The sequence below is a fragment of the Fukomys damarensis genome, unplaced genomic scaffold, assembly GCF_012274545.1.
Source record: "Fukomys damarensis isolate Sample0158 unplaced genomic scaffold, DMR_v1.0_HiC HiC_scaffold_36, whole genome shotgun sequence".
In the NCBI taxonomy this organism is placed as follows: domain Eukaryota; kingdom Metazoa; phylum Chordata; class Mammalia; order Rodentia; family Bathyergidae; genus Fukomys; species Fukomys damarensis.
Window position 1 is genome coordinate 25897721 of NW_022900948.1, and position 16111 is coordinate 25913831.

Genomic DNA, 16111 nt, shown 5'->3' on the forward strand with positions numbered 1-16111 from the left:
GCAGCATGGCTCAGAGGAAAGTGTTTTTCCTCCTTTGTGCAAAGGCTCCACTTGCCCACAAAGCCTTATAGCCTTAAACTGCACTTGGATGACATGTTTTAAAACCAGTAAATTTTTGAAACAATCCCAAGTATAATATCCTAAAAAACATGATTTCTCCTTCAATTATTACTTAACTTCAGCAAAAATTTCATATTGAGTCAGGTACTTTTTAGGACTTTCTATCCATGGAAAACATTTCAATTGCTTTATCTTATTCATATTTATATCTAAAATTTATTTGGTTTTTGAGACAGGGTCTCACTGTATAGTTCAGGATGGCCTTGAACTCATTATGTAGCCCAGGTTGTCCTCAAACTCACAATGATCCTCTGCCTCAGCCTCACAAGAGCTGAGATTACAGGCTTGCACCACCACATCTGGCTTGTGTCTAGAATTTTAATTCAAACACATTTCTCCTCTTCCTCTAACATCTGATGCCACTAGAATACTGGTGGAAAATAAGATGTCTGAATCCCAAATATCTAGTAGATTTGCATGCAACAAAAGCTAAAATAGGAGGTATTTATCTGTACAGCCACACATGACAACAGAGTTGTGATGTGTACCATAATACTAGGCCAAGGAGCTGAATGGAAGGAGAGAGCCCAAATTCTGTCAATTCCTCAGCAAGTAGATGCCCTGCAGTGTGAATCTGTACAAAGGAAGAAAGCTCTTTTCCTAGTTCTCACCCAAGTTTCATTTGTCCCACAGAGCCATACAGACTAGGATTTTCCTCATAAGACCTTTTTCTGTCTTCCACAACAGCACCAGAGGCCCTGCTTACCCCTAACTTTTCAAGAATTAGGAATGCAGGGCTGGGGATTTAGCTCAGTGGTGCTGCCAACTGCCTCACAAGCACAAGGTCCTGAGTTCAATCCCGAGTACAAAAAAAGAATTAGGAATGCAAAATGTGTGAGACCTTAGAGTGATGAGATCTGTGAAGCCCAGAAGCTACAATTCAAACTGAAGTCATATTCCAGAAAAAGAAGGAAAGAAAGGAAGGGAAGGAGACAGGGAGGGAAATAGTCAAAGGAAGCAAAGTAAACATCCTGTGTTATATAAACATCCATATTCAATTGCCCCTCCTTATTCCAAGGAAGAAGTCCCAAGGTTTCCTCTCCCACTTACTTCCAGGCTAGGGCTGGTCCCAGACCTGCCACAGGCTCACTGGTAGAATGCAAAGCAAATTCCCGGTTCCATACTCTGACCTTCCGAGCTCCTGTGCAGGAGGTAAATCAAATGTACTTAAAACATAACATATACTGTGAAATCACAGCTTTTCAAGCACTTTCCTTACAAATGAAATTGTCATGAATTTACAAAGTCAATCAGATTAATCTTGTTAAAAATTTGTATTTACCAAATGGGAAGCTGGACCAGAGGACCACTAAAAATTCATAATTCTTAATTTTAAATTTATTTATCATCTAAAATAACACATCTTTATCTCCTCTGTGTAATTATTACTTTATTCAGAGGAAAAACAAAAAACTCCAAAAAACTTTCCAGAACTTTAACTAGTCTTTAAAAAAAAAAACCAAAAAACTGCAATTGCAATTTATTTCCATACCTGTTTCTGGACAAACAACACTCACAGCAAAAAACTGTCCATCACCACGCCAGGTAACTTGTGTTCTATGGTCATCCCAGGGTAAAGCAGACTCATGCTAAAGAGAGGAAAGAAAGACTAATGTAACTTGGGAAACCTTGAGAGCCCAGAACCAAACAAGCCTCAGCCATTAAATACATATCTTTTCTTTGAAACTGAACCTACCTAGAAAGCCAGTTTCATAAAGAATCATCATGAAGTCTTATCTAAGGAGCTCTTACAGCCAGAAATCACTAAGAAAAAAGAATGTCAAACAAAAATCTTTCTTTGGCATTAAAAGAGCTACAGATCTAGATACTAAATATATTGAGCTAAGAAACTTATTGGGAAACTATATAAGAAAATAAATGTTCACTTAAATTTGATAGTGGTATCATTATTATGCTTTCTTTCTGGTACCGAACATCAAACTTAGGCCTTTGGGCTTGTAAGGCAGGAGGCAGCAGCACTGAGCTAAATCCCCGGCCGTGATATCATTATTATGTACGCTTCATAAGGCACAGCAGTGTAAAGATGGGACGGCTGGACATGACAGTCCACATTGTAATAGCCCTTTGGGAGATTGAAGCAGGAGAATCACAAGTTCAAGACCAGCCTGGGTAACTTAATAAGACCCTAGCTAAAAATAAAAGGGTTGGGGATACAGCTGAGTGTGAAGGAGATGATGAGAGGAAGCTGAGTATGGCAGAATAGCAAGCAGGAGCAAACAAGGACGAAGACATTCTGCATTCCACAGAACAGGAGAATAAAGGTCTCCACTACATTTTACATTACAATCTGGGGGCCTTGAAAGGCAGCAGCCAATTCTCCAGGCGGAAAACAAAGGACCACCTGAGAATTCCAGTGACAGCCTAAGCAGAATGCTGCCAATTCTAGTTTCAGTAACAGGAAGCACAGGAGAAGCCTAACAAGATTCCCTCTCAATGAAACTGTTCTATAGAAAAGAACATAAACTTCTACTAGTGACGGGTAAAGGGCTGAAATAACAAAAGGACAAAAAAATATGGCAAGCAGGGTATATTATAAGTTCACCTATCCTAGAAAGATAGTACATGGATATTTCTACATATAATTGTGCTTCCAACTGCTGGGGCACAAACCTTGGTATGAGTCCCACTTCCCCTTTCTCTTACCTACTTCTGACCTGTATTAATAAATCCTATTAACTCTTCCTTCAAAATGTATCCTGAGTTAAACCACTTTTCACCACCTCTCCATTCTCTCCCTTCACAGTTCTTAACCCACCAAACAAATGCCAAAATGATTCACTGAAAACACAAATCAGATCTTGCTGCTGTGAAAATTCTTCAATGATTCCCTCTGTCAGCTGGAGTAAAAGCAGAAGTCTTACCACTGAGCCGCGAGTATACTGCCTTATCACTGACTTCATATTCTCTCATTCTCTCTTCTCCAATACAATGGTACCCTTGCCGTTCCCTCCACCCCCAAGAAAAAAACAACTTCAAGGTCTTTAGTCCTGGCAGATCCCCCTGACTGGAATATTCCTTCTTGGCTATTCAAGGACTCATCCCCTCATTTCCTTTGGGTACATAATCACATAGCACCTTCTTAGTGTGCCCATCTCTGACTGCCTCACTAGTGTAGTCTGGCAGTCCTTATTCCGATTTCCCTTCTTCCATGGCATTTTTCACTATCTGGCATATTATACTATGACATTAGTTCAATGTTTGTGTACGCAAATAGAATGCACACTATTGTGGTAGGGACTGTGTTTCCTGCTATGTATTTATTATCTAACAGAGCCTGACACATATAAGTACTCAATAAATGATATAATTGAAAGCAATGATCAATACGTTTTGTTTTTGTTTTTTGAGACAGAGGCTCACTACATAGCCCCAAAATTGCAGCGATCCTCCTGCCTCAGCCTCCCAATGCTAGAATTATAGATGCCACCAGACCTGGCGAATTTTAGAAGAGACTAGGAAAACACATACAATTGTAACCTCTAAAATCAGTATTACCAGGCACTAGAAGAGCACAGACAGGTAATAACCAGAGTGCTAGACTCATACAACTTAAAATCCAAACCATTCCCATCAGTATTTGCATCTGATTAATTCATAGACTTACTTCTTTTTGAGACAGGGTCTCACTACATGCTCACCCCATCCTCCAGAATAGTTGTAATTACAAGCATGTGCCAGTGCACTGGCATAATCTATGGATTTTTGTTTCATTTTCCAAAGGGAACTGTGAACTTCCAACTTAAGACCAAGCTCTGGAGAGCCTTTAGGAAAAAATCAACCCTAGAGTAGTCTGCTGGACAGGACATTAGATAGCAGAAGCATTCTGATTTTCTCCATTACCTGAATCATTTTATTAATAAAACATAATGATGGCTCTAGTGGACAACTTTCACTGTCATGGGTACCAGGAGTAAAACGTCCACTCCAGAGTATGGCAAACTGCCTTATTTTAGATACTATTATAGGGTCCCTTAAAATACTATTCGTAGGACCAGGGATTTAGCTCACTGGTTCTACCACCTGCCTCGCAAGCACAAGGATCCGAGTTCGATACCCGATACCAAAAAAAAAATACTATTCACAACAAATTTATTGGGATATAACTTATACATCATAAGGTTTACTCAATGAAGTACTGTGTAGGATTCAATGTTTTTAAACTGTATTTTCAGATCGGAGTAATCATCACCATAATCTAAATTCTGAACATTTTCATCATCTCAAGAAGAAATTTCATACTCATTTGCAGTTCTTTCTGTTAGGAGATCGCACATGTTAAAATATAACCCTCCCCCAGCCACTTTATATCTTATTTCCGGGTTCTTTCCTGACTCTGAGTCCTTTATCCCGCCGAAATTATAAAGCGCGAAATTCAAAAGACAGCCTGGCTTGCCATAGGATAACAAAGACCGCTTCTCCCAAGGAAGGATCTTCCGTTGCCTGCCCTATAAATATCCCAGTATTTCCTCCTCTCGCTCTCTCGCTCTCTCGCTCTCTGCCTTCCTGCCTCCCGCTCGCCTCCCTATAATAAAAATCTCGTGCCAGACCTCTCGGTGCGTGAGTGACATAATTGGGCAAGGGGCACCCAAAGGGGGCTCGAGACCCCTTTCACTTTCCACCCTACACCCCCAACTGCCAGTCCTAGGCGCTCATTAATCTACCTTCTTTTACAGATTTGTCTATTATGGGCATTATAATATACATAAACACAATCAATTCCATTAGAAGATTGAAAAGCATCATCTTGGGCAGACAAGACACCAATATTACCCAAAAGAAAGACAATCAATCAGAAAAAAAAGTAAAAAAAAAAGAACAATACCTGTATCTGAAGGAAAAAAATATGAATACTTCATGTAAATGATCAACCATTACTGAGGGACAGTAGCTCTCTCTGGAAAGACGAGGAAAAATTACCCAGGGTGTTGCATTTCTAATTTTGATGATTTATCTTCTAAACTGGGTGATCTTTTTCTTTCTTTTTTTTTTTGGTACCAGTGATGGAACTCAGGACCTTGCACTTGCAAATCAGGCAGCAGCACCACTGAGCTAAATCCCCGGCCTGGTTCTGTTTCTTCTTGACACTTAAAAAGGATGCTTATAAGGTTACTCATTCCCTGAGGGCTCTAAACAGCTACAGTTTTACTAAGCAGAGAGATCTGTCCATTACTGGCCTCTTAACTGGTCACCTAGGCATTTCTGGTGAGTGGCAAAACTTCCATTTGTTTCATCAGGGTTTTCTATCCATCAAACCAACCTTACCATTTGCATCTGAAAGGCTGCTTGCCTGCCTTCTGATCCATGGAATTGTGTCTCCTTCTTACCCCATCCAACAGTGACAAACTTGCCTGAAGAACAATTTATTGAAAATATTCATGACAATCAATAAGCTGAACAAAATGAAATAAAACCAGTTTCACCGCTATTCTTTGTAAAGTTAGTTACTGACAATTATTTGGATCCTTTAAGACCCAACAGTCAATATTTGAAAAACCTTTCGTTATGGTTTGGATCTGAAATGTCACCCCAAATCTTATGTGTCTGGAAGGTGACTGGATAATGGGAGTGCTCTATTCATCCGTGAGTTAATCCCCATAAACATTCAGAGCTAAAGGTTCTGGGCCAGGCTGGAGGTAGGTCACTGGGGGCAAGACCTAGAAGGGTCTGTTTTCTTCCCTGGCTCCTTTACCGCAACAACATGAGCTGCTTTTCTCTGTCCAGCCTTTATGCCACAGCATTTCTGCCTTCAAGGTAGCTGAACATAGACTGTAAAACATAAGCCAAAATTACTCTCTCCTCCTTTAAGTTTTCGCAGTGATAAGGAAAGTAACTAATATTTTGGTACCAAGAGTAGGGTCATTGATGTGGTTACTTAATCATGGGGTTTAGAAGCCTTTAGAACTGACTTGCAGAAGGAATTTGGAAAGTTTGGAGATGATAGCATCTAGCTTTTCTTAAAGCTCTAGAATGCTATAAGCCAAACTTGATGGAAGATTTAATTAGAGTTTACAAGACCAGAATACTCAAAAATATGCAGTTGATAAATGATAGATTTAGGAGGTTTAAGCAAGGAACAAGGCAGTTGTACTTGAGATCATGTATATTATGCTCCAGCAGAAAATTTGTCTTCATTATGCTCAAGTCCTGAGAATTTATGGAAAACTGAGATTAAGGGCAGCAAACTAATCTGGCTGAGGGAATTTCAGAGCAGCTCAAGGTACATGCTTATAGCATGGGTACTGTTTGCTGCTTTTAGCAAGATCTATAGTAAAAATAAGAAGCAAATTGTTTAACAGAGTTAAATTATTTAAAAGGGTACAATTTCATCAGAAAGGAAACCCAATAAAGTTGAGACCGTGAAGAGAGTAGCTGCTAAAAAGATCAGCATAACACATTTACAACAGGACTGTAATTCATATGCATCATTGCTGGGCAGCTCTAATTTGAATTCAATTGTTTATGCTGGCTTGAACCACCAGTGGTACATGGATGACTGTCCCCATGGGTAGGTTGTACTTTTTCTCAGGGGGGTTTTATTAGAACAATGCAAAGAAAGGTACTGATTTAGCATACCAGGTATCATCATATTAGAGTTCTTTAAGGAAAACATTAAATTGGTGTAGAAAAATTATAATATAGTTAATTTGTTGTACAGCAGTTGTAAATGTGTATTATATATCAGCAATGGGGTACCTGCGAGATTACCATATTAAAATTTAGAGAATTGCTGATAAACTTCATGAATATAAAGTTTTTCTAATTTAATGAAATAAATCTGTTGGTTATTGTAATAATTTCAAAATTTAGTATAAACAGTATTCTTATAGTTGTACAGTAATTATTCAACTTTAAGCAACTAACTAGATTTGGTCCATTTATAAACTTATTAGTTTTATTAGCAAAAAGACTAATAAAAGTGATTAGATCCATTTATACCACCAATGGTATAAGCTGCCTGATGGGGCAGTCATGCATGTACTGGTTCAAGCCTGCAGAAAGGCCAAGTACTTTGCATGAGAACAATAGGAAAGTTGAACTGAAAGAATGTCAGGAATCAGCAAGACCCCACTCTGCTGAGGTTCAGTCTTGTTTTGGATTGCACTGCTGGGTTTTGGTCTTGGTTTTTGTCCCATACCTTTCTATCCCCCTACTGCTACCTTCTAGAATGGAAATGTTTATCCTGCGACATTATACATCAGCAGTGTTAAACATTTTTATTTTTACAAGGGCTCACTCCTAAGTTCAAAGAGGGGGTCTTTGAATTTGGATTCTTCAACAATGCTGGAACTGTTAAAACTTTGGAGAGTCTTAAGAGATGGACTAAACAGATTTTGCATAAAAAGACTTCTAGAGGCCAGAGCAGAATATTATGGTTTAGATCAAGAATGACCCCCAAAACACTGATGTGCTTAGGGACAGGGCTTTTTTAAGGTAACTGGATTATGGGGGCACTACTATAGTTGAATGTAATTTTAGGAGGTAGGGTCTGGCCAGAACAGAGGGGTTACTGGAGGCAAGATCTCAAAGAGTGTATTTCCTTCCCAGCTTATCCCTTTGTTCTCTGCTTCATGACCACCATGATGTAAGAAGCATTCCTCCACAGCAGGCCTTTCCACCATGCTGTTTCTGTATTCAAACTTGTCAACCTAGATTGAAACTTCTAAAACTTGAATCAAAATAAACCTCTTTCTTTAAATTGTGGGCATCAGTTATTTCGTCCCAGCATAGAAAAAGTGACTAAGAGATCTATCTTCCATATTGTATACAGCAGTGACTTGGAAGAATTTATAATACCCTTAGTTTGGGGAGGGCTTTATGTCATCTAATACATTCTAATTTCCTTTGATGACAAAAGTCAACAATTTCATCCTTAGCCTGTAAGAAAAATGAAATATGAAGCATTTATATAGTAAATGAGCAGCCCTCATTTACTTAACACTGGTTGAGCCGAGTCAGCTTCCTCTGGAATCTTCTCTCTCCAGTTATTTCTTCCCTTCCCTTATCTTATTCTAATACCTTCACATCCTCTTATTATTGTATTTTTGCAACTCCTTAAAGGAAAAGCTTGACCATTTTTGAATTTTCAATAGCACCAAACAAACACACTAATGAGTTTATAGTACCAACATAAAAAAGACATCTCTGAACATATTTTTGAATGCTTTATTTTAAACAGCAGTTTTCTGAATTATTTCAGAGTTGGTGAAACAAGAAGGCAAAAGGTTAGATCTTAGGAAAAGCTGCACTACCTTCTCCTGTAATCCTTCTCTTTAATTAAGTCACCTACAATGTCTTCCAGTTAGCCACAGCTTATGCTCAATAAGCATCTCATCTCTCCTCCTATTTCAATATTCGCACAGCCTTCATACCCAAATAACCTTTGCTAAATCTTCACAAGAAAACAATCTAATTGTTCCTAGGAAAGTGCAGTCAATTTAGTTAATAGGAACAAAAATCAGCCCTCTATTTCAATCTTCTTGTTTCCTTCTCCTCAAAACTGTACTCTAGTAATGTTCTTATTCCAGTATTACAATCCAACATAAAACTTTCCCCATATTTAGGCCAAAAAACTATCTAGGTGCCTTTGAGCACAGGTTTTTATTCCCCAGGTTACTGATAAAGCTAACCTTCTGATCTGGAGAAGTGTCAGAACTATGCCTTTTAAGATCTGATTGGACTTAAAGAATTAGGATATATAAAAATTAATAAATGGGGACTTAAACTTCACCAGTCCTTTGGGCTTGACATAGATATTAAAGCACAAAGAAATGACCAAAGCCAAGGATGAACTTTAGGTCACAAAATGTTCCAAAGCTGTACTTACTTTCTCCAAAATCATCCTGGTGGACTGTCTGCTCCATGATTGGTTCAAAGTCTTTTGTCATCATAATCAGAGTCTGCTGACCTTAGAGAGGAACAAATAAGAATGACTGTGAAAATAAGTAGTAATTTAACACATTTGCCATTCCATAAGAATCTACAGTACTACAAGCCTTAGAACCACAGTGAAGGCAAAAAAAGACACACTGAATTACAAACAAAATGTTTTGACCTAAAAAAAAAAAAAAAGCTTTGCGTAGGTAAGTCATCTGGTCCTTATTCTCAGCTATTTATGTGTGAAAAGCTGAACACTAAAAAAGTTCACATACTCCTCCCCCACTAAATCAACAGTCCTAGTTTCTAAGACATCTTTTCAAATATGCATCTTTGTCAGGTATAGTGGTGTACACCTATATAATCCTAGCACCCGGGAAGCTGAGGAAGGAGGATCACTTTGAGTTTGAGGCAATCCTGGGCTCCACAGTGAGTTCAAGGCCAGCCTAAACTACATAGTGAGACCCTGTCCAAAAAGCCAAAAACCAAATCAAACCAGAAAAAAAAAAAAATCTGAGCGTAAATATGCATCTCTGCAGTGGTGCTGGTTTACTGAACTCATATGGAATGAAGAGACTCTCAGAAGAAAAAAAAAAAAAAGAATACAAGAAACATTGGTAGAATTCGTTTACATAATAATTCTCAGTCTAAGAGCAGGTTAAGATAAATACAGTAACATTTTAAAACTACAATTGTGGGCTTAGCAGCCTCATTAAGTTTTATGACTTGTTTTCCATTCCCCAAAACTGGAAAAGTTACATCAAACAACTTTATATACAGAGGTAAAATTTAAATCAGAAAAAGCATATTCTACATTATAATGCTAGTATCACTGTTCAAGGAAATCTTTTGAAGCTTGAGTACCCCATAAGACATTAAGAGTAAAGTTTTAGGCTGGGGATTTAGCTCAGTGGCAGGCACCATGTAAGTGCAAAGTGCTGAGTTCGATCCCTGGTATTGAAAAGAAAATAAAAAGAGTAAAAGTTTTATAAAAAGCCAGACAGGCACCAGTGACAAGCTTACCTGTGGCAAGGAGCACCAGCTCTTGGTCAGGACTCCAGCTCATGACAGAGATGCCACTGGCCACGCTCCCAACACATTCCAGCTGTCACCAAGAAAATTCAAAAGGGAAGTTCAGGACAATATCTCAGTAAAGATTTACTATGGCCTTAATCAAAAAGACATGCAGAGAGGTAAAGTTATCCAACAAACACGTCTTCAGTAACAGGGATCAAGTAGGTCATTAGGCACATGTCTTAGAATAGGTACCCCATTCTTCCCGGCCTGTCTCATGAGGGAGATAAAACCACGAGTTTTACAGCAGGATTAGGGTTATAAATGAAGTCTTCAGTGGGTCTCAACAGGGAATAACAAGGAGCTTGGAGAGTCTAAGGAAGTTTTTTTGTGAAGACATCTTGAAAAGTGAAAATAGAGCCAGGAAAGAAAAAGATCAGTAGGAAAAACAGTGTCGAAGCACAAAAACAGAGTGTTAAAAATCAGCTGCATGCAACTTGCCCCTAAGGTATACATGTACATAGAAATGAGGGAGGGATGAAGCTGAAAGGGAATCTGGGGAACAGATAGTTAAAGGTGTTATAAAGCACAAAAGGAATGTGAACCCTGTCTTGTAGACAACTGAAAAGACACAAAAGGTCAGGATCAGCACCATTAAGTGGAGATAGGTGAACTGGATGAGTTTAGTAACCAGGAAAAAAGTTCTACAAAATGTTTTGAAAGTAAATATCTATTTCTTAAGTATTAGAAAAGTTATACATGAATCATTCTCATACTTCTCACCAAAAAATGACTAAAGTTTATTAATGTAGTAAACAGAATAATGATTAAAAGTGAAGGTGCCATATTTAGAGTATAAGAGTTTCAGCCCCATCTGTTAATTGTCTTAAAATATGCTTGAAAAGATAGTGCTTACTTTTATGCTTATATAGTTCAGGGAATCTAAACAGCTAATCAGCATTCCTAACAGAAAACTTAAGCCATATAAACATTTCTAACACTTTCTAAATTGAGAAACAAAGATTACAATCCAGAAATAAAGATTATTACCTGCAGATACCATATAACATACACTACATAATGGACAGTGTTTATTTATTTTTTAAATTCTAATTTGGAATGTCCCAATTGGTCTAATTAACAGGTATAATAGACAAAACTGAGGTTTTAAAAAAATCATGAAATACACTTACAGCCATGCCAAAATTTTTTTATAAAGAAATATATAATATGGAGATTATAATTTATAAAGTTTAAATGTTATGGCTATAGATTTGAAAACCTCAACACAAGTAACTTGGTTGAGAATGCTTAAGACTCTCCTCATCAGATTCATCTACTTACCTGGTGTGTGATGAGATTGCAAAGTATAACATCTCCAGAGGCTGTGGCCACACACACAGACTCCTGATCTAGCAAGTCTTGAATACCAACAATGCAGCCACTTCCATCCTCTGGAAGAAAGCTTTCTGCCACCAAAGAAATTTCATTTTTCACCTTTAACCAAAACAAACACATAAGCAAGTTAACCTATTCTACTTTAAGAACAATCATATTTCCAAAAATAACATATTTCAAATGCTTCTTGTAATAACGTAAAAGCTTTCAATTTTTTTTTTTTTTAAGATTAAAAACCAAACTTTCATTTGATTGCTTTCCACTGGCCATCAGTTTCCCCTCACAGAAAAGGTCAGAGATATAACTGATGATAGCTTCATGGAAGTGGTAGATCTCACATAGAAGGATACTACATGGAAATTTGGCAGAGTAATACTCATAAAGTTGATCAAGTAACTAAACGTAAAGGTTTCTCTCCCTGGCAAATTCACTGTAAACAAATGGACTGAGCTGCAAGTGATCACCAGCCAAAACAAAAATGCATTTAGTTGCTAATGCTAGAGGCATAATAGGTTCACACTCCATGGCCTGGGCAGCTTCATCTTTCAATGATTTGTCTGAAACGGACTGGGTAAATAGTTGGTCAACAGACAGGAATTTGGTATCTGATAAGAAGGTTCTTCTCCAAATCAGTAGTTTCATTGGGTTAAAAATCTACAAGTCTTAAAAGAACCTCAGTCCTTAACTGTGGTTCCTAGCTGTTGTTTTGCATGCATCAGGTGTTCAAGATCTTCTGTAGAAACTGCATCATTTATTACTTTTTATATGACCACTGGTTCCAATCCAAAGTCAAAAATTACGGTTTGGCAAAAAGTTACAAATATTTCTGTGTTTAAATGCTATTCTAACTTTATACACATAACAATCTAATGCACTTTGGGCCATCTTTTCTCCTATCCATTCTTGACAGTTTTCTGGGACTTCTTGTGATACCTGGGTTGCACTGTCTCAAGAAGATATTGCAACAATACTAAAATGAGGATGATGAGCATCATAAAGCTACATGATATAGCGTTCTTGGAGGCTTACAAATGAGAGCAAAAGTCCACATCTGATGAGATTCTTTGGTGTTGACAGTAACAGACAAGTCAGTATTATGCTCTATCTTTATTCCTTATACTTCACCATGCACTTTCTCAGGAGATAAAGAATTCATCCATTATTCTATCAAGGTTTCCATGTAACTGCCTGAGAGCTGTTTATTCTCAATTTGCTGTTTCAGTTTTATCAACTGTGAAGCTTATATTTTCTGCCATTCTGCTAGTTTTTCTGGGAATGTGCTGAAGTACAATGGGCACCATAGGTACAGATTCCTTGCTCCAAAATCTTACAAAAAGTATATTCCTCACTGCTTGTGATTTTCTTGGTGGTGGGAGGAAATGCTAACCACTTTACAAGGCCTCTCATCTAAGTCTTCCACATAATAATCAGAGAGGACTTTACTAGTTGCTGTCTCTGTTTCTATAAGAAGTGCTTTTAGTTTTGTCCAATCTTTTGTTACCACCCCACTCAGGGACTCTCTTGTTAAGAAACTTGGCAAGTATGGAGGATACAAGTTGGAGCTTTCCTTTCAGATGCATGCAGGAGAGCCTGGCCCAAGACACCCTTACCCTTGGCCAGTCCTTCTTCCAGCATATACCTACAATCTTCATCAGCTTGCCCGTAGTTTTTCAGTTGGAAAAATGAGATGATTCTGTAAAGAAGATTCTCAATTTTGGAGGTATTCTATCTCCAGTGGACACAACCCTATGAAGTCAGCCATGGAGTACTGGCTGAGAGAAAGGAGGGCCTCTGTGCCGTGCTTGAGGCACATGTCACAGTCCTGCCTCTTCAGTGACTCATATGATTGCTGACATGACTTTTCAGCTCTTCTGCCTTCCATAACTTAAAGACAAAAATCCTGAAGTTCACTACACTGTGTTTCACCCAAATAGCCCATCAGAGCTCTTTATAACTTCTTACACATCTCACCAGCACTGTAGTTCACTAGTGATAGGTTACTTCATCCAATTCCTATCATTACTTTCTAGCCATCTTGGATCGCCCAAACTTCATTTGAGAAATATTTCAACTCTCACATCTTTAACAAAAACAAGTGCCAGACATGCTGGTACATGCCTGTAATCCAAGCACTGGGAGGCTTATATAATAATAATCTTATAATAAGCAAAGCAAATGTTCAGAAAAATACAAATTCATTAAGGCATAAAGGAAGACTGCCCGGGAGAAGGAAATTTGGAAGAAAACAAGTCAAGGATCATACCAAGGGCTAGCATCTCCATCAATAACTTACTTCTCTTGTGACAGGATCTACTTCTATCAGTCCACATTCTGAACCAATGAGCACAGTATTCTGTTCAGTTCGGAGTGAGAAGCACTGAGGTTTCCCTGATGCTTGAATATCCTTGAACTCCAGAGTCCGAAGCAACTTTAGATTTCGCATGATGAAGCAATTCCTGAGAGAAAGGTACAAATTTCCCTCAATGAACCATTAATGCCTAAAAGAGAAAGGACAACTTAATAGTGATGAATATAGAATAGCCATATCATATAGAATAACTCATGGGGTAGAAAAATAGTAACTAGAATAAGCAAGAAAAAACCTAATTATTGCAATACATACCCACATGCAGATGTGTGGCAGCAGTCTGCTATAAGCTGTGATTACAAAATGGGAGTTCTAGGGCCTAGAATTTAGCTCAGTGGTGCTGCTGCCTGCCTCACAAGAGCAAAGTCCTGAGCTCAATCCCCAGTACAAAAACAAAAACAATACAAAACAAAAACCCTGGGAGTTTTAGAATGTATTTTATGCTTTCACTATGCAGGAGAGGCAAGATTCTCAACTTCAGAGGTTTCTGTGCAAAAAAAATTTATTATCAGTTATTCTTGAAGAAAGTTGAAAAGAACAAAATGAATAGAAATCTTTTTTTTAAATATCAGGGTATATTTATAAATTGACAGATACATAAAATCACAAGAAAAACAAAACATTAATTTGAACTATACAAAAATACCCACATGCTGGCAGTTGATGGAAGTCTGGAAACAAATGACTTCAGAATCTACGAAGTACATTTATTAAGAACTAGCTTTATACAGTACATTCATAAAACTGAAATCAAAGGGCTGGGGACTTGGCCCAGTGGTTCCACCACCTGCCTCGCAAGCACTAAGGGCCCAAGTTCGAATCCTGATACCAAACAAACTGAAATCAAAAATAAAAATAAAAGCATTTACTATTCTCAAAAGGAAAAGATACTGTGAAATAGTTTGCTTCAAAATGATGTCCAATATTCTGAGATGACTGATGACCTGACATCACTACTTCCTTTTCCTGGCCAGGATTTTATACAATAGAAAAGGTGAGAAAAGAATGTTAAATAGGACATATACTTTGGTCTGGCAAAATGGAGTCTTATTTTTTAATGCAGATAATTACCTGAGTAGGAAAAAACATACTATTGTGTTACATATTTATATTCTGATTGCTTCAGGTTTATGATGGAAGTCCCTAACATATTTTGGGGTGGCAATTACACAGGCCACAGTGACCTTACTGTCAATCAAACTAATACAGGATAAATTCTCTCATCTCGGCAGAGAACAATGATGAGTCAATAATCCTTACAGTACAAAGAAAATAATGTCAAGTATAATCGTAATGATACAACATAATATGGGTTAAGAGGCTGGGCACGTGGTGGGTATGCTTGTAATCCCAGTAATTTAGAGGCTGAGGCAGGAGAATCACTGTTCAGAGCTATCCTGGACTACACAGCAAGACTCTGCCTCAAAAATAAAACAAGAGGAAGGCAAGATCATATAAGGTGACAGTAAAAGAATCAAGATAAACAATAATTTTACTAGTTTTGGTGACATATTTAAGAACTTCTGAAAATTTGAACCAAACTATACTAACTATGCAAATTTTTAATTTATATCTAATTCAACATATACAGCTTGAGTTTTTCAAATATACAAACATTACATCTTTCGTCTGACATAACTGAAAGGCAGATTTGAAGTGGTAAAATGCATGGCAAGGGGAGTAAGCAAGAGTGAGTAGCAAAGGATGCAGACAGAGGGCCAGCTGTCTTAATTTCCTAGGTGGTTTCTCACCATGGTAATAATCATACTGTCAACTCTTAAAGGCCCCATTCCAACACTGTCACACTGAAGATTAAATTTCCAACATATAAACTTCGGAGGACACATTCAAACCATAGCATATGCTGTCACTGTGGCACTGATTAACTTCCATTTCCCTCCCTGGGAATTTGAATTCTATTCACCAACAACCTGTGCAGCCCTGGGATCCATAGATCCCAGAGTAAGACTGTAGGAGGGTAAAAGCAAAAGGAGAGGACTCACTCGCTTCCATTATCTTGCCGATCCCATCACTGTCACCCCACCAGTGGGCCTATCAAAGGCCCTCATTTTCAGTCTCTCGTGCTTCCATGAGCACCCTCATCACCCCAATTTCCAGTGGCAGGAGTATCATTCAAACAGTAACCACACAAAACATCTAAAATCTAGCCTTGTGGGTCTCCTCTTCTCAACTCCTGAGTGCCAACCCCTAAAATGTGAGTCCCAGCTGTACAGTGCCTTTCCTCCAAGGTTTAGGCTCTGATAATCCAACACCTTCCCTTGTTTTGTGCCCCAACCCTAGCTATATTTTGTAGCT

General features: G+C 38.1%; 1 protein-coding gene across 7 annotated transcripts in view; it reads right to left on the reverse strand.

Moving 5' to 3' along the window:
- Positions 1–16111, reverse strand: part of Elp1 (elongator complex protein 1) — a 61646-nt gene that overhangs the window by 43806 nt on the left and 1729 nt on the right. For 4 of the 7 annotated variants that reach the window (XM_010639288.3, XM_010639287.3, XM_010639284.3 and 1 more), the window contains exons 2-8: positions 13721–13925; positions 11374–11526; positions 10039–10120; positions 8966–9046; positions 5404–5489; positions 1613–1709; positions 1171–1261 (exon numbers count right to left, since the gene is read on the reverse strand). In XM_010639288.3, coding sequence (XP_010637590.1) covers positions 1171–1261; positions 1613–1709; positions 5404–5489; positions 8966–9046; positions 10039–10120; positions 11374–11526; positions 13721–13870 — 740 coding nt within the window. In that variant the 5' untranslated portion in view covers positions 13871–13925. The remainder of the gene's footprint in view (positions 1–1170; positions 1262–1612; positions 1710–5403; positions 5490–8965; positions 9047–10038; positions 10121–11373; positions 11527–13720; positions 13926–16111) is intronic. The other 3 variants (XM_010639289.3, XM_010639286.3, XM_010639285.3) reach the window with 1 other exon arrangement.